We start from the raw sequence: 18,616 nt of genomic DNA on the forward strand, positions 1-18,616 counted from the left end.
GGAGTAAGTCTACATCATCTGTGGGGCAATTCTGTTAGCTCTGTAAGTATATAGCACCAAATCCTATTTGGCTAATTCTTGTTCAGGCTATTCCAGAAAATGTGTGTCACCTCATGACCCTTACTTAATCCTAGTTCATCCTGGAAAATGTATAGTTCCCCTAATGCTCCTGCAAAGTCTGATCCTATTTTGCCCTGCAGATCCATAGTAGTAGAAATATCTCTACTAATAGTACTGCCACTCCCTTTTGCCCAGTAGCCAAGTGCTTAGAGCACTTCTGGAAAAGATGGGAGTCCTAAGGCCAAAAGGACAGCCTGCAAGAGGGAACTTGACTCTTGCAAACCTTTCTTCTCCATGGGCTAATTTTAAGGAGAGGGATAGAGGATGCTCTGCTCCCACCATTTGGAGAGATTCATCTGAGAGGGGGACACAAGATTTGGGCCACAATAACTGTGTAGCAACACCCTAGTACCTCTGGATTGTTTTCCTTTTATATCTGTGGAATGAGCCTGTAGCACCCAGAGAGTAACACTATAGTGACTCTATGGTCAGAAAGGCAAAGTCTGAGAGCTGTAGAAAGTGGAAAAGAAGGTGGGACTGAGTGTGAGGTTGGCAGGGACACTGTGGTTGGACGAGGAGCAAAATAAATAATAACGTTTGCATTTTCTTAAGCCATTGTCAACACACTTCCCAAACCAGCCAAAATGAGGATGAGCACACTGCTGTTTTAGTTTAGGCATATTAATATCAATGAATGATGGGATTTTGTGCTGGTTAGGAATTATTATACTGTAATTGCACTGCTATATTTTTGTCAGCCTTTTCCCCAGCATCCTAATTTTGCCTCAAACCTCGGTTACTGAAGATACATTCAATATGTTGGCCCATGGAAGTAACAGAGAGGAAGCCCCCAGACAATGGGAAGCCAGCAGGGGCAGATCCAGAGATGGTGTGGTGGCATGGCTGCAGACTTCACCCCCCACCTCTGACTGTGCCCCCAGTGTGCAGTGAGCTCTTGCTGGCACTTCAGAGCAGCTCCTGCTGAGAGCTTCACATGTGCTGTGAGCTCATCCCCTTCAGTGGTGTGCAAAATGAGCTGTCTTAACTTCTCCACATCACCTTATCACTGCAATCCTGAATCTGCCCATGGTAGCTAGACACAAGTCAATGACAAGACTCCTTTAGAAACCAACACCTCCCATGGATCCTCATAGAGCTAGTTCAGGCGAGTTGTCAGAGGAAAGGAAGTTTCCTGAGGCCGCTTGTAGACTTTCTTGCCTATCCCACATATGCTATAAAGGTTAGAAACACACAAGAAGTAACTTCAGGAACAGACTCATCAGCCTTGGCCACAAGTAAAATTTAAGTTGCCGTCCAAACTAGGCAGAAAAATATCTACATTATATGTGGAACATTTAATGGCTTGTTTCCCATATTATGGCACCTTAAAATGAGTGCATGTGTAGCATCCTACCTATATACACTGCAATTAATATGTTAACATGTAAAGGGGGCCTCAGACCAGTGGTTTTCAACCTGTGGTCCACAGTCCCCTGAGCGTCCACAGACTATGTCTAACGGGTCTGTGAAAGATGATTATAATCAATCAAAAGTATGAGAATACCTACACTTACAATGCAAAGGGGTCTGCACCTCCTTTCATAATTTCTAAAAGGGCCACACGTCCATTCACGTTTTTTTTAGGGGTCCACAAATGAAAAAAGGTTGAAAACCGCTGCCTTAGACTACAACATTCAGTCTATACTAATAGTATCTGGATTGGATTGTTGAACTTGCCTATTCATTTAAATAGTTACAGGACAAAGGGGAGAATTCAACAGGATTCTCCTGTTCAACTAGCCAGTGACTGATTGCAATCCCTGATGAGTCGCCACAGAACATCTCACTAAACTCAGAGAAAAGCGTGAAAGACTGAATAGTAGAAGGACAATATCATGCAATGTTTGCAACTGTATACGGCAGCTTAACCAGGAGTTTGAGTGAAAGGTTGGAAAATAAAAACACTGCTGGCACAAGATGGTAACACAGGGAAATGAGGAACCATATTTCTGGTCATGAAGAATATGGGCAAGATGGAGAGTATGGAAAAGAGGGGAAAATAGGTGGCTAGCCTTCTAACAAGCACTTGTGGGCAGCAGGGACTGAAGGGTGGGAGCTGGGAAGTGAGTTGCATACTTCTGATCAAATGCGTCAGAAACTGGCAACAGAGAAAAGCTAAGGTGACCCCTACAACAACAACCAAATGGCATCCGGTCATCAGGAATGAAAGACCCTACAACACAGGACCAACAGAGACCGTCTGCCTCGCTGAGTCCAGTCCCCCGAGCCCACAAGAGCATCTACAACACTTCATCTCTAGGCACACCACAAGCCACTAAACTCCCCCTCTCCGCCGATCACCATCTAGAAGCTTGGTGCAAAAAGCCCCAACAAAGCCTCAAAAACTGCAGTGTGACACAGGAAGGAGACAGCAGGGGAAACCAAAGGTACTCCACAGGCCTTGGCCCTTGCCCTCGCAGGAAGTTGGTTTAGTAAAGTGTGGAAAGTCTGAGAGAAGTCTAAGACAGCCCTGTGGTCTGCATTCATACAGTACCACAATCCAGTATTTAACAAAGGGATCATCATCACTGCACCCCCCTATAATGGGGACCTGTTACACGAAACACTTGGTGCATGGAAGTGAGGTGCAGATTGAGACTCAGGGCAGAGCCAAAAAAAAGAGACCTTGGGCATGTAAAGTGGGGCTTACATTGCAAACCTGGAGCCTGAATCCAATATTGTTATCTAAAAACCCTGACTCAGCTGTTGCCCAACCCTGGAAGTGACCAGACATCAGAGCCACCTCTCTCGGACCTGAAGGCTTCCCACACGGCCAGAACTGCATCTCAGTAAAGACCGAAAAGTTTCCCAATTTATTCGATCAGCAGCCAGGCGCCCAACTCCCCTAAACCCCAGTCAGCATTCAGAAAATACGCCTCTCTCTACCTGAGCCCCATCAGGCCCTTTCTAACACGAGCGTTCCCAGAGCCTGCCTAATGCACACTGATGGCATGAGACTGCACAAAATGCAATAGCAGCTTCTGCTTTGGCCGGAGGCTGAGGAGGCCTCCACAGCCGTCACCTACACTTTCTTTTTCTTTTTCTTTCAGTTTTGAACCCTACTAAAGATGGCTTTGAAAAGCTCTAGTAGCCCATGCATACCCATGCAATAGGCAACACGCAACTTTCAGTCCTTTCCATCCTCTCATCAAACCAAAGTCTTTCAAGGGGAATGCTTTCCTTTGCTGAGCATCTCAAACCGTACTTCTCCACCTTTTACTACAAAGCTCATCCTACGAACAGCTGTCTTGCAATTGATACCTGGCCCTATTTTACCCACTGAGGTGCAGATGATTCTTGAGATAGGGCCAGCATCCAGCTGGGCAATTGCCCCTGCTTGGTGGATCTCATTCCCACTGTGATCACATCGTGACCAGCTGGCCATCCTGCAGATCCAACATGATCAGCCGTTTCTCTTGTGGCTGCACCTTGCTGGAAACCTCCCGGGAGGAAAATATATCCTAGGATTGAGAGATCTCTCCCTGGCTGTGTTTACTGTGCTCGGTGCCTTAGTGCTCAGATCAGCCCCTCAAAACCCTCCTGAGCATCCTGGTAGTGAGAAGAATGATCATTTAGAGAACTTTCCTCATTTAAGAGCATGAGGAATTTGGGAGGGACCTTGTTTGGCTGGAGCCCCAGTCCTTCTCCTGCTGGCTTGGTGACCAAGAGCCTAGCTCGTCCCGCCCAGAGGGGTCACACTCACGGCTCTCCCGGCTTGGCACTGCCTTGCTAACGAGTCCCCTGGTGCCAAGTTGCAATGCACTCCCCTGGCCTCAGAGCTCTACCCTTCCCAGCCACGAGAACAGCATCTCCAGAACCAGCCCTGCCTGAGACAGAGGGGATATAGCTGGGGACAGCTGAGAGTGGAGGAGGCTGGGCATGGGCCAGGATGGAAATGGGACTAGTCTGAAGGGCCACTGCTTCACTAAAGACAGTGCAGGGTGAGTCTCCAACTCCCTCCCTCCCTCCCTTCCTAGATCAAGTCAGGTTTTTGGGTTCTTTTGGCCCAGGGACTGCACATAAGTTGCCAGCCCCTGTAACAAGACATGTCTCACAATAGACATGGATATTATGCCTAGGTATTTTGAATTCAGACTTTAATTTGCACTCGCCTTGGAAGTCTTAAAAAGAACTTCCTTCCTTCCTTGCCCAGATTTGTATTTTCGTATAGAAACACCATGCTGTGATGTTGTGCTGGACACTTTTTAAAGCACTGTTTAATATCAGCTTCTTGATGCGACATGGGTAATTTCATGCTTGTCAACACAGCCTGCTTGATAGCTCCTCAGGCTAAGACTGGCCCTGAATATCTTGACTGGGTATTCCCTGAATTGGGGAGGGGTACTTGAGGGGGTGATCATTATGATGAAATTAGTCCCAAGAGCTAGTCTTAATATCCATTTTGCATTTATCTGTTACTAGGATTGTCAGGGAGAGGGAGGTATTTTGTCATATGGACTTCCCCGCTGAAGATGATGGTTTGGCTGATCAAGCCCTTTCTGCTTGCTAATTAATTTGATGCAGTCTTTAGTGCTGGCAGCCAGTTTACTAAAACTTTTGCCAAGTGGTGAATTTTCCTTTGGATCTTGGGGCCTCAAGCCTTGGGCTTCTGCTCTGTTACAATATTTTGTAATCTGGAGAATTTATTAGAAAGTTGTTGCCCTGCCCTGTGAGCATCAAGCAGGGTGCTTCTGACTGTTCCTAACTGCTTGTTTTAAATCCTCTTTACTTTGATGGTGCAATTTGCCATTAGATTTAACTCTGGTGTCACAGTGTGACAGCGTTGCCTTTTCTAAATAAACGCATTGCTAATCTGTGGCACGTGGAAGAGTTTGGATTTTAGGAGCTCTGTGTTTCTTCCTTGATTCTCTTGGGTCTCCCAAAAGCCTCTGCATGAGACAGCCTTTTCTTGTTCTGCTGTCCCCCATCTAGACTCATGCTTTGGGGCCAGGAAGGAATTTTACCCTGTGGTCAGATTGTTACAGATTGTGGGGTCCTTTGCCTTCCTCTAACAAAGGACACGGCCCTCTTGGTTACATCTCTGGAAGGTATTTTAACAACCGCTGCAGCCGCAGGACACCGAGCACCACCGTCCCCCTGCTTTACCTCTAGCTTTACCTCAGGGTGCAATGCCTGTAGTTGTGGGGCAAGGCTGTCCGGTCAGGCTTGTTTATGGGTTAGGGAATGATTTGCATAGGATGGTTTGGCTAGGGATGCTCCTGCCTCTGGCAGGGAGATGGCAGAGAGAACCTGCCGAGGCTCCAGTCCTACTTCTCTATGCTCCTGTTCTATGATTTCATAGATGTTAGGGCTGGAAAGGACCTTGAAGATCATCAAATCAGCCCCCTGCCCCAAGGGCAGGAAGTCAGCTAGGGTCAAAGGATCCCAGCAAGATAAGCATCCAAGTGTTGCTTGAATGATTCTCTGATCATATTCCTGGTCACTGGTCTTATTACTATCAGCACTGTGCAGAGCAGTGGGAGCGCTCGCCTGGGCTCCAGGAGTTAATGCAGCTACCTGCCCTCCCCACACTGGAGCTTGTTTCCTTCAGCGTTTCCCTGATTTCCAACACCAAGCACAGCTTCCTGCGGTGCCTTAGATATTCTTGAACCATCTGGTTTCTACCTTTGGAGGCCTCACTTGTCTTTGCAGTTCCGCCTTGTCCGAGCGCATGCTGGCACTCCTTGGCCTCCTCTACATGAGGAGCGGAGGAACTGTGACACCCTGCTTGCTGTTTTAACTTACTCTTCCACTGCTTTTCCCACTTCAATGTCTCCTCCAGATCTTTTGCTTGTCTTTGTATGCAAGGGGCTTCATTGTTCTGATCTGGATACACCTTGCATAGGTTGGCTGTGGTTTTCCTCTGCTTGTTTCCCTTCCTTTTCTTTCCCTTTTTCTTCTAGTTTAAACATGTGACAGGCATAATCCTAGGGTTTTCTCTATGCCTGTTGCATCCAGCATGAAGGATGCTCTCCAGTTTTCATTTAACACCTGATTTACAAAGCAGGTAAGTACTACTGAGTACCCACCAGAGTGGGTACATGGGGCCAGCAGGAAAGCAGCCAGCTAGAGGGAGCGTAGTTCAGGGAGCTGGATGCTGGTATGCATAGCACAGGACTACTGGGGTCTAGCCAGGATCCTTGCTCACAGTGGGACAGGTATTTGCCCAGAGATGTTTAACCATTTCATCCAATGACTATAAAATGCAAGGTGCAGTGGGCCAGTCCCAACAGGAAAGGCACCTCTCTTTCTCCTTGGCCAATGTCCTAACCACAAGGCCATTAACCTGAAAGGTGGAGGATACCTTCCACCTCTTCTGGCAAAATTTCTGGACTTGCCCCGACCTTATGCAGGTACCTGAGTGATTCTGTTTGCCTGGGGAACCACACAGCTGAGTAGAGCCCTGCTGAGCATACTCAGTAAGCTAGTGTAGGCCATGCTGAATTGCAAACTGTGCAAAAATGGAAAACCTGTGGTTATAGAGCTACATACTTGTCATTTATACGTGTGAACGGGAATGGAATCTGGTCCTAAATAAACACCGGAGAAGCGGATATTTGGAGTAAACAGAGATAAAGAGAAATTATGGCATAAATAGATATGGATGGTGGGGAAAATGAAAGAACCAATAAATGAAAGTATAAGAAGTACCTGACAAAAGACCTGACAAAGAATGTGTTACATTCACAAGCTTGTCAAACTTTACTGCAGCTACACAGCTGGGCCAATAAAAGATCTCACCCTAAGAAATCCTTGCCTGCCTTTCAGAAATACTCTGAAAATAGAATATATAAATAGATGGTATATGGCAGGGTCCTGGTTTTAGTTGGGGCCTGTGCTCCCAGCAGCAGTGGGGGCCTCTGTCCTGATTTGGGTTCTCTGCAGAGCCCAGCAGCATGGGATTGCTACCGCATTTGTCGTCTGTGGAAAACTAAGCGTGATAGTGTCTTCCACCATACCTCACCCCTCAAAATGATGTCAAGAGCATCTAAATATGATCTCCTACATATCGCAGGCCCCCTTTCCTCTAGCCTGATTTCAATACCCTGTGTTTAACTGAAGTATACTCAACATGAAGACATGACAAGATGCACAACTTCCCCTGGCTGCTGGTTTCAGTGGTCAATCTCCCCCATGGTTGAAAAAGCAATCCTTATTTTCAATTGGAAATTGGCTTTTGCTTCCTACCATTATTTTTTGTCTTGTCTCTCTGCCAATCATTAAACGGCTCTTTGGCATCTTGTATTTTCATCTTTAAATTGTAACCAAATCACCTATTGCGCTTCTTTTTGATAAAATCAACCAATTAAGCTGCTCCCCATTCTAAAAAGGGTCTTCTTCACCTTCTTCAAGTGCAGACAGAAGTGACAATTTTCCCCTGATCTGGCCCCTGAAAGTGCTCTACAGATATGCATGGCCACAAAGTGCTTTAAAAGGGCCCAATCCCAGAAAAATCTGAACCCTCATTGCATGAGGGTTCAAATGAAGACATTTCAAAACATAGCGTCTTCACTAACTTGTGTCTGCTCTGCCTCCTAGCCTTGGAGCTGTTTTCAGAATGGGAGGGAGGAAAGGGAGTGGAGGAAATTTGGTTTGGGATTTTTTCAGCCAGTGCTGGAGGATGGGAGGGGATGTGAACTGAAGTAACTCCCTTTGCTCCCTTTCCCTCCTCCCATTCTGAAAACAGTGCCTGGGTTGCAAGGGACTGGGTTCATTGCTAGGGGAAACTGGATTCCCAAACCCTCCCTCCCCCCAGACCCAACAGCAAACTTCTGCTTGGTCCGATGGATCGTTGCGACTCTGAATGCTTCCTGCAAAGTGTTACGAGTTACAGTGGGGAGCTACTAATTTGTCTGCTCCCTTCCTGTCCTCAGCATCCCTTTTAAGTTGCAGACACCAGGACTGATCTTCCCAGTACTGTATACCAGGGTACTATGCTCCTGCTCACCACATCTCTATTTATACAACAAAGGTTTTCATTCAAACTTTTTGCCACAGGGTCACATTAAGAGTTCATGGTGGGTCATCTGTCCACAACATCCCTTTTTCAAAAGCCATGCTTTCCCAGAAAAGAAACCTCATGTCTGTGGGCATAGCCCGCTATCTTTTACCCTATCTTGAATCATGCTTGGATGGGATGAGCTCCACCTTTCCCCTAAAGATAAGCATGTGTTTTCTCCTAGGTTGGCAGATCTCCTCTGGTGGGCTTTAAACTAGGCTCGTCGGGGGAGGGGGAAGACGAGGGTGGAGGAATCATCGGACTGCCAGACCAAGCAACGCCCACAAGTACAGCCCAGCCTAGACCAACGAGTGAATCGTATACACAGGTAAGCTACAGGGGCTAGGGCAATGCTGTGATTAGAGGGCCAGTGCACACATCCACAGGAGGCCTCAAATGCCTCTACACAAACACTCATAGTATGGGAAACAAGCATGAGGAACTCATCCTCCTGCTAGCTGACACCAACCCGGACATAGTGGGGATCACTGAAACGTGGTGGGACTCAACGCATGACTGGGCGGTGAATATCAAGGGCTATAGGCTGTACAGGAGGGACAGGGAGGAAAGGTGGGGGCATGGCACTCTACATTAAGGAGGAATACACATCCTCATCAATTAATAAGGAATCAGAAGAAGGGCACTCTGAAGTGCTTTGGGTTAGAGTACAAGGCATCGAGAGGAAAGAGACTTAACAGTGGGGGTCTACTACAGACCTCCCAACCAACGGGAAGAGCTCGACCAGGAATTCTTAGGTCAGCTCACAGAGGCAGTGAAGTCTAAGGATGTGGTAGTCATGGGGAACCTGAACTTCCCAGACATCTGCTGGGAAGAGCAGTCAGCCAGGTCTGACCGCTCACATAGGACCCTAGCCCAAATGCAGGACCTCCATCTAACCCAGGAGGTGCACAGCCCCACCAGGGGGGATGCCTTGTTGGACGTAGTGCTGGCCACGGGTGATGACCTGGTGCGGGGGCTGCGGGTGCTCGACCACCTGGGCGACAGCGATCATCGCCTGCTGGAATTCACCATCCAGCGCAAGGTGGCAAAGGCCTGCAGCAAGGCAGCAGCCCTAGATTTCAGGAGAGCAAACTTCAGTGAGCTAAGGAGAATAGTCAGGGAAGCACTGAGGTCCTGGAGGGGAGGGGAGCCAGGTGTCCAAGGAGAGTGGTCGCTCCTTAAGGAGACGATCCTCCAAGCCCAAAGGGAGATAATCCCAACGAGGATCAAAGGGAGCCGGAGGGCACAGAAGCCCCCATGGCTCACCAAAAGCATCCGGGAATGTCTCCTAGCTAAAAGGGAGGCGTACACCCAATGAAAAGGAGGGGACATCACCAGGAAGGACTATACTGAAGTTGCTCGGGGATGCAGGGGGGCGGTCAGGAAAGCCAAGGCAGAGATGGAACTGGGACTAGCTTCCCAGATTAAGGACAATAGGAAGTCCTTCTTTAAATACATAGGGGGTAAAAAGAAGGTTTCGGGTAATGTGGGGCCCCTGCAGGACACGTTAGGAAATTTGGTCGTCACACCAGACGACAAAGCCGACATATTTAACGATTTCTTTGCCTCCATCTTCCTAAGCAGGGACCGGAACAGCCACCCCCCCGCTGGGTCCCCCTCAGGCCCCAGGGGAGGCACACCTAGGCCAAGGGTTAGTGAGGAACTAGTTAGGGAGCTTCTGGAGGGACTGGACATATTCAAGTCAGCCGGTCCGGACGATCTCCACCCTAGAGTTCTAAAGCAATTGGCTGAGGTCATTGCAAGTCCCCTGGCACGGCTGTACGAGCGCTCGTGGTGCTCTGGTGTGGTGCCAAAGGACTGGAAGAGGGCCCCATGGACAACTCTCTAAAATTTGCCAGGCATCCTGTTTGTGCCTTACTGCAATCGTATGCCAGTTTAATAACTATGCAATTGTGTGCCAGCCTAGTCCTGCACTCAGTCTTGGTCAGGGTCTGTACAGCACTTGGTACAACAGTGCCCTGATTTTAGCTGCCCTCCAATACTTCCTTATGACACCTAATGATGACTATCACTGACTCACATGTTGTAACAGGAGTTTGTGCCAGTGCGATGGAGTATGGGAATGGCACAGAGGTGACAGAGTTTGTGCTGCTGGGACTGGCCCAGACCAGAGAGGTCCAGCTCTTCCTCTTGATTTTGTTTCTCATCTTCTACTCATTCATCCTCCCAGCTAACATCCTCATCATACTCACCATCTGGGTGGACCCCCACCTGGACTCTCCCATGTATTTCTTCCTGGCCAACTTGGCTTTTCTGGATATTTGCTACTGCTTCATTACCCCTCCAAGGATGCTGGCCGACTTCTTTGCCCAACACAAGGCTATCTCCTATGGGGCCTGCATAACCCAGCTATTCTTCCTCCATTTCTTAGGAGGGGCTGAGATCTTCCTGCTGATCTCCATGGCCTTTGATAGGTATGTGGCTATCTGTAAGCCCTTGCACTATACCACTGTGGTGAACAGAGGTGTCTGCTGGGCCCTGGTGGTGGCTGCCTGGATAGGAGGGCTGATTCACTCCACCATCCAGGTTGCCCTCATTGTTCCTCTCCCTTTCTGTGGCCCCAATGAACTAGACAACTTCTTCTGCGATGTCACCCAGGTGATCAAGCTGGCCTGCACTGACACCTACCAGCTGGAGTTTGTCATGTTCATCAACAGTGGCCTAGTCATCTTTGCATGCTTCCTCCTCCTGCTGATCTCCTACGGGACCCTACTGGTCCGGCTCAGGGTAAGCTCCTCCCATGGAAAGAGTAAAGCAGCCTCCACCTGTGTCACCCACATCATCATTGTCTTTGTCATGTTTGGCCCAGCCATCTACATCTACTGCCGGCCCTTCCGTAGCTTCCCCATGGACAAGGTGGTGGCTGTCTTCCACACTGTGGTCTTCCCCCTCATGAATCCCATGATCTACACACTGAGGAACAGGGAGATCCTCAGTGCTGCAGCAAGGGTATTGGCCACATATGGGGTCTGGAGAAAAGAATAAAATGGAGTCAGAATAAAAATCTATCGGGTCTGAGATATTTTTGACACGCGGGGTCCGATTTTGATTTGAGTGACATTGCAGACATACTGTACTATTGCCATAGGATTTATGGACCTGAGAGAGAGAGAATTTAATTGGAAAAAGCTCATTTCTTAGGTTCCGCTCAATTTTGTGGCTTCAATGAAAGTTTCATCCAGTCGCAATGACATTTGTGGAGCTTGTCCTTGGCTGCCTTGCCAGACCATAACATTCAGGCTGTAGAGCAAGAAATGTGGACATTTTGGAAGCCTTGGGGAGCCATACCTAGAGCCCTCGGGGTCTAGGCTATTATGGCTGCCGAAGGAAACTTGGAAGTTGTGAATCTAAGTTTTTGAGAGGTCTCCGGTCTTCTAGACTCGTGATGATCCTGTAAATCCTTGGACAGTCTTTCAAAACTAGCAGCTTCAAGAAAGCTCTGTCATATGGGCTGGCCTAGGTGAGGGCCTCACCTTAGAGATTTCCTGTTTCTATATGCTGCCTGGATAGACTTGTGCCCACTGGACTTGGGAGTCTAGAAATCCTGTAGCCCTTGGTCCTGGAACAGTTGCATGGTATGGAGATAGCAAAAGCCACATGCCTGATCTATAGATTAACTGCAATATCTGTAACAGTGCTCCTCACCTTTTTTTAGACTCAGTGAACACCTGCTGTGTTGGGAAAAGAAGTCAGCCAGCATCTGTGGGCAGGAACCCTCTCTACACCCAAGGCCCCCTTCAGAAAATGCTAGCTTTTAGCTTGGACTAGATGACCTCCTGAGGTCCCTTCTAACCCTAACTTTCTATGATTCTGTGATTAGTTCCCTGTTCACTATGCCCATACCCTTCATGATTTTATAACCCTCTATAATATTCCTCCTTAGCCTTCTCCTTTCCAAACTGAAGCATCCTAGTCTTTTCAGCCTGTCCTGGTATGGCAGCTGCTCCATACACTTGATCATCTTGACTGAACTTCTGTGAACCTTTTTTCATTCCGCTACATCCTTTTTTAGATGCAGAAACCAGAACGACAGACAGTGCACAAAGTTGGTGCACCGTGGATTTGTATAGTGACATGATCATATAACCACAGAAAAGTAGGACTAGAAGGGACCTCTGGAGGACATCTCGTCCAACCCCATGTCAAAAGGGGGGCGGGGGTGGGCATATTTTTCTCAAGGCCTGGTCCTTTTCAAATATAGGCTGTTCCTGGATGCTAATCAGTTCCCGTGTGGGAAACTTTGTAACATTGGCGAAGCAGTAAATGATGAGATGGGCAAAAACCTGCTGTTGTACTATGCCAAGTGTATAAATGTAGGCACATTAGACTATGTATGTGGAAACATTTCAGTTTCATTAGCATGCTACGCTGAGCTGTGCTACTTAATTCAGAAAAGGTCTTTGATTTTAAAGTAATGGGGGGCAGCCTTAATTAAAACAACACTGGTTGGTTCTCAAAGGACTGGGATTGAGGGGGCCAGGAAGTTAGGACTTGTAGGTCCCATGGCCAGCCTTGGCCTCTTCCCCTTCCTCCTGTTGTGATTCTCATCTCCCTGAGGTTACTCCTACAGGTCTTGGGTCCCAATGGCTAACAAGTGCTTTGGTGCTGAGCTACTGTTGTGCTCCCTGGGGCCTCACCAGCACAGGAAGCCCGGGCCTGTATCTTCTCCATACCAGAAAGAATATAGCAGTGGGGACCCAGTGGAAGAGAGCTACAAGGCAGGCCAGGGTGAAGATGGGACCGTCTTGAGAGTGCCCCATGCTGCCAAAGGCAGGACAAGGTATTAAGGTAAGTCTGTGTTGGTCCTGCCCTTCCCAGGATTTCTTTCTTTCTATTTCCCTTCTGTCCTCCTACCTTTCATTCTCCACTATCCTCCTCCCTCTGTGTGGTCCCCAGTGCCTCTTCGTCCCCTCTTGCAGCCTCCATGCTACTCCACTTTCTAACAGCTAGGTAGACTTGGTCAGGAAAGGGTTGAAGTTGACTGTGACAGTGAGGAGGAGCTCTAATATCACAATGAAAGCAGGGAATATATTATCTATTTTTTTGTTTTGTTTTGCTGGAAAACGGGAGCTGCAGATACCAAACTGTTTCATCCCAGCAGGTCAGTTTTACTAGCCACTTTAAAAGGTTTAACATGTCTTTAAAATCCAGGTTGCCAACTTTAATAATTCTGAAGCAAAATACACGACAGTTTACTTTGAAACAACTTTTTACTGATAGATTTCTTTTATTTCACTTTTTCAAATAAAAGTGGGGAAAAAAACAAACAGTGTACATTAAGGAGTTTCCTTCCAATGTATTTGCTAAGGTACGGCTTTGATTTTCATCCGGAATCAGAACTCTATTTTTTCTTGCTTAAGTTTCAACATTGACAACCAAAACATCGGCTCCTCACCTACCTCTACTCCATTATACCAAAGTGCATAACTATCCAGTCGTGTAAGGGCCTGAAGCTTCAAGAGTTTACCTGCATTCTTATTGTTCAGAGAATCATAGAAAAGAAGAGGTGGAAGGGACCTCAGGAGGTCATCTAATCCAGCCCCCTGCCCATGCTACAAAAAAAAAGTGTCTGTATAATCTATTTTTAAAAACCTAAGGCACAACCTTCTTACACAACTACCATGCACAATGCCAGAAACATCAGAAATACCCTTTAACTTAAACCATATTTGGGGGACGGGGACAGCTCCCAGCTCTGCTCCAGCCTCTGTCTCCACTGACTCGCTCAGGCTCATTACATTGTTATCTCATGTTGAATCCTTTAATTCTTTACATCTTAATTTTAAATTTCATTTATTGAAATGAACATTTAAATAAATGAACGCATGAATGAAAACATGGCCAAAAATGCTATAATTGCAAATGAAGGAGTGGTGAATATATCTAAGAAGAAATAAAGGAATAGATACCATTACAGAGGAAGGAATATTGAATATTTCTTTACCTGTAATTGTATATAATACAGAAATTATATATAAATGAATAAATTTGTGTGTGTGTGTGTGTGTGTGTATAAAAGGTGCAGTGACAGTTATTGCAAATAAATAAAGTATATAATATAATCAATGAAGAAATAAATACATGAATGTATAAATAAATGAGAGATATATGATTGGAAAGAGAAATGGTTTAAAAGTTAATGGACATATATGGGATTCACTGACTGAATGAACACAAGTGGTAAGGACTAAATCAGTCATTAAATGAATAGCTGAAAGAATTAATACCTCTTTAATTCAGCACATCCCCAAAGGAATGAATATCTCTAGTAATCCATGTAATTCAAATATCCACAAGAACACCCATGAGATCCAACAGCAAACTTAGCATCTTTAGTGCATAGTCCATAGATCTACAAAAAAATGCCACCGGAAAAGAGCAGGAGAGAATGGAGGGTGTCCCCAGTACCTTGAACCCCTCCAGTGGCAAGTAATGGGTTTAGAGAAAAATATGTGAAGGAATCAATTCACAAAGGAATACAAATGTTATACTTAAAACAAACTAATGAGCTGAATATAGAACAAGATGGTGCATTAAAAGACTGCATGCCATAAATATGACATTAAATATGCAGGACCCAATGCAGAAATTCAGCCAGGAAGGAAGGAAGGAAGAAGCTTTACTTTAGGGGTGTCAAACATAGGGCCCACGGGCTGGATCAGGCCTTCAGGGGCATGGCCTGCCACAGAATCCAGGGACCTTCTGCCCTGGTGGACATGGATGTGGCAGAAGGGTGAGTGAGGGCTGATACAGTCCTGATCACTCTCCAACTGGTTTACTCATCACTAGTGCCATGGCCCTATCTCCTCAGCCACCCTACGGTGAAGCCATCACCTCTTGATGCTTCGTAGCAAAGCCAGAGCTGGCACTGCAGCACGGGGTATGTGGTGGTGGCAGTGGCAGCTCTGGCAAAGAGCATGTGGAAACCAGAGCTGCTGCTGCTGGGGCTGGAGCTGGAGGTGCTGCTACTGCTGCCACATGCCATTGGGCTGGAGCCAGAGCTGCTGCCGCATGCTTCAGGCTGGATCTGGCCAGCAAAGAGCCCTATGGTCTGGATCTGGCCTAGTTCATGAGCCAGGTTTAGGACCCCTTCCTTACTTAGTGGATAAATCCATGCATAAATAAATGACTACTTTAGTACATGAATGAATAACAAATGAATAGCTGATGGCAATAATAACTGAAAGCATAACACAAAAAGGGAATGAGAGAGAAGGGTTCAAATCAAAGTTTTCCCGATGGTGCTTTCCCTGCAGTGAGGATCACTCGTGGAGATGTATCTTCAAGCAGAGAGTAAGGCAAACCTTGCATCTCCCTCTGTGTTTGAACTCAGCCAGATTCTGCGCCCCCCCCAACCCAGACACAATTGCAGTGGAGTCTGGAACTCCTAGCATAATGCAGAGCCAGCCTCAGTTAGGGTCTGTGCAGCACTGTGCATACAAGGGACCCTCTACTTTGTCAGGATCTGTGCAACCCTCAAACGATGGAACCCATCTCTTGCCTGACATTTGACTCGACATTCTCAGGCCTAATAAATTATGGCAATAACCCCTCTGTATTGTTACAGGGCTCGGCATTGACAAAGATGGAACATGGGAACAGCACAGAGGTGACAGAGTTTGTACTGCTTGGGTTATCACAGACCAGAGAGGTCCAGCTCTCCCTCTTCATGTTCTTCTTTCTCTTCTATGTCATTATTCTGCCTGGGAATGTCCTCATTATCCTCACCATTCATTGGGACCACCACCTGGGCTCCCCCATATATTTCTTTCTGGCCAATCTGGCTTTTCTGGACCTCTGCTACTGCTTCGTCACCCCTCCAAAGATGCTGGTCCATTTCTTCTCGCACCACAAAGTCATCTCCTACAAAGGCTGCATAGCCCAGCTCTTCTTCCTCCACTTCCTGGGGGGGTCTGAGATCAACCTACTCATGGGCATGGCCTTTGACAGGTACTTGGCCATTTGCAAGCCTTTGCACTACAGCACCATGGTGAACAAGGGGTTCTGCTGGGCCCTGGTGGGAGCTTCATGGGCAGGAGGTTTCATTCACTCCATCATCCAAGTCATTCTTATTGTCCATCTCCCCTTTTGTGGCCCTAATGAGCTGGACAACTTCTTCTGTGATATCACCCAGTTGGTTAAGCTTGCCTGTACCAACACCTACCAGATCGAGTTTGTGATGTTTGTCAACAGCGGAGTCACCACATTGGTGTGCTTCCTGCTTCTGCTGATCTCCTATGGGGCCCTGCTGGTCCGATTGAGGGCAGGCTCGTCCCATGGGAAGAGCAAAGCAGCCTCCACCTGTGTCACCCACATCATCATTGTCTTTGTCATGTTCGCCCCAGCCATCTACATCTACTGCCGGCCCTTCCGTAGCTTCCCCATGGACAAGGTGGTGGCCGTCTTCCACACCGTGGTCTTCCCCCTCATGAATCCTACGATCTACACATTAAGGAACAGGGAGATCCTCAGTGCCATGAAGAGGATGTTGGGTAGATAAGGGCTCTGGAGAAGGAAATGGAAGTGTGACCGAATGTAATGTGTTAGGAATGGAATATTGTTGAAGTCCGGGAAAAAAAAGCTGAGGTTGGAGTTGCTCCAGAGTTGCCTTCTAGTAATGGTATAAAGTCTATGAAGTAAATCAGTGGAGCACTGCTGAAGTATGTGTGGAGTAGTGGTGTAGCAACTTGGTAATTTCTGGGGACTAACCTGGTAATATCCATAGTGTAATTTTGCTGTGATTTGTATCTTTGTATATAATTATTTTGTATAATTTATTGACAAAATTTCTGTGTCCTTGGAGTACCTCTGGAGCATCTCTGTCATATACATAGAGTGTCTCTACAGTATTTGATTAGTATCTATTGAGTAGAGCTATATTCTAAGTCTATATAAGCCATGCAGTAACTTCACAGTAGTAACTGTAGAGTAAATCTACAGTATGGGGCGGGGGGAGGTGTAAATAGCTGTAATAGCTGTGGACTAGACATGTGGGTAAAAATCAGATTTTACCTAAAGGCATCCAAGTGCTACTTACACTTTCAAAAGTAGTTGTGTATGCGGCATTTTTGTAGCTTACTTATTTCATATCCTGTTCTCACCTGTGTACTGAGTCTATTCCATTTACCAAAGAGCCTGTTAGTCACAGGAAAAGGCCAGCTAGCGATTGATTGACATTGAAGAAAAAGGGGTCACTCAATGACCTGACAGTTATGTCACTCATTTAGGATGGGGGAGAAATTAGTTTCATTCTTCACCTCAGAGGATATGTACTCACCACTCCCACAGCCCAAGTAAAAGCTTAAAAGGCAAGGTTAAATGGTGCCCTGGCCTGGCCCTGGACTTACATTAGACACCTATACATGTTCCAGGTGCATAAACAATGCCTTTATCCTTATCAAAACAGCTTACTGCTCCCAGACCCTGAGGTAGCTCATTGGGGACTTTTGTCATTTATCTTAGATGCCTAGAATCATAGAAAATGAGGGTTGGTAGGGACGTCAGGATGTCATCTAGTCCAAAGTGGGACCATCCCTAACTAGATCATCCCAGCCAAGGTTTTGTGTAGCCTGGTCTTCAAAACCTCCGAGTATGGAGGCTCCACAGCATATCTGGGTAACCTGTTTCAGTGCTTTACTACCCTCCTAGTGAGAAAGTTTTTCCTAATATCTAACTTAAACTTCCCTTGCTGCAAACTGAACCCTTAGTCTTCTCTTCTCCTAACTAAACAGGCCCAGTTCCATCAACCTTTCTTCACATGTCATGTACCCCAGCCCCATAACCATTTTCACTGCCCTCTGCCAGACTTTCTCCAAGTTGTCCATATCCTTTCTGTAGTGGGGAGCCCAGAACTGGACACAGTACTCCAGATGTGGCCTCACCACTGCTGAATAGAGAGGAATAATCACATCCCTTGATCTGCTGGCTATGCTCCTACTCATGCAGCCTAGTATGCCGTTAGCCTTGTTTGCAACAAGGGTTCACTATTGCCTCATATCCAGCTTATTGTCCTGTAACCCCCAGGTCCTTTTCCACAGAGCTGCTGCTTAGCCAGTTGTTCCCCAGCCCGTACTGGTGGATGGTATTGTTCCAACCTAAGTGAAGGACTTTGCACTTGTCTTTATTGAACCTCATGAGATGTCTTTCAGTCCAATTCTCCAATTTGCTGAGGTCACTGAATACTAGCCCTACCGTCCAGTGCACCTACTACGCCCGCAGCTTGGTGTCATCTGCAAACTTGCTGAGGGTGCACCCCACCCCATCTCTCAGGTTGCTGATGAAGATATTGAATAACACCAGTCCCAGGACCAATCCCTGGGGCACTCCACTTGATACCAGCTGCCAACTAGACAGTGAGCCATTGATTACTACCCTCTGAGCCTGACAATCCAGCCTGCTTTCTAACCATCTTCCAGTCCATTCATCCAACCCAGACATCCTTAATTTGTTCACAAGAATGCTGTAGGGGACCATATC

The 18,616-nt window shown here is 46.9% G+C and overlaps 2 protein-coding genes across 2 annotated transcripts; both read left to right on the forward strand.

Moving 5' to 3' along the window:
- Positions 1–10,189: 10,189 nt before the first annotated feature.
- LOC149861817 (olfactory receptor 4N5-like) lies at positions 10,190–11,125 on the forward strand. The gene has a single exon (XM_090051855.1). The coding sequence runs from the start codon at positions 10,190–10,192 to the stop codon at positions 11,123–11,125; it is 936 nt and encodes a 311-aa protein (XP_089907981.1).
- Positions 11,126–15,725: 4,600 nt separating this feature from the next.
- Positions 15,726–16,640, forward strand: LOC149861818 (olfactory receptor 4N2-like). The gene has a single exon (XM_090052911.1). The coding sequence runs from the start codon at positions 15,726–15,728 to the stop codon at positions 16,638–16,640; it is 915 nt and encodes a 304-aa protein (XP_089909037.1).
- Positions 16,641–18,616: the final 1,976 nt, after the last annotated feature.

This window comes from Crocodylus siamensis, chromosome 6 (genome assembly GCF_052110815.1).
Source record: "Crocodylus siamensis isolate JL-2025a chromosome 6, ASM5211081v1, whole genome shotgun sequence".
NCBI lineage: Eukaryota > Metazoa > Chordata > Crocodylia > Crocodylidae > Crocodylus > Crocodylus siamensis.

Excerpts from the sequence above, each read along its gene's own strand:
- LOC149861818 (XM_090052911.1), top strand. The coding sequence starts at position 15,726 with ATGGAACATGGGAACAGCACAGAGGTGACAGAGTTTGTACTGCTTGGG.
- LOC149861817 (XM_090051855.1), top strand. The coding sequence starts at position 10,190 with ATGGAGTATGGGAATGGCACAGAGGTGACAGAGTTTGTGCTGCTGGGA.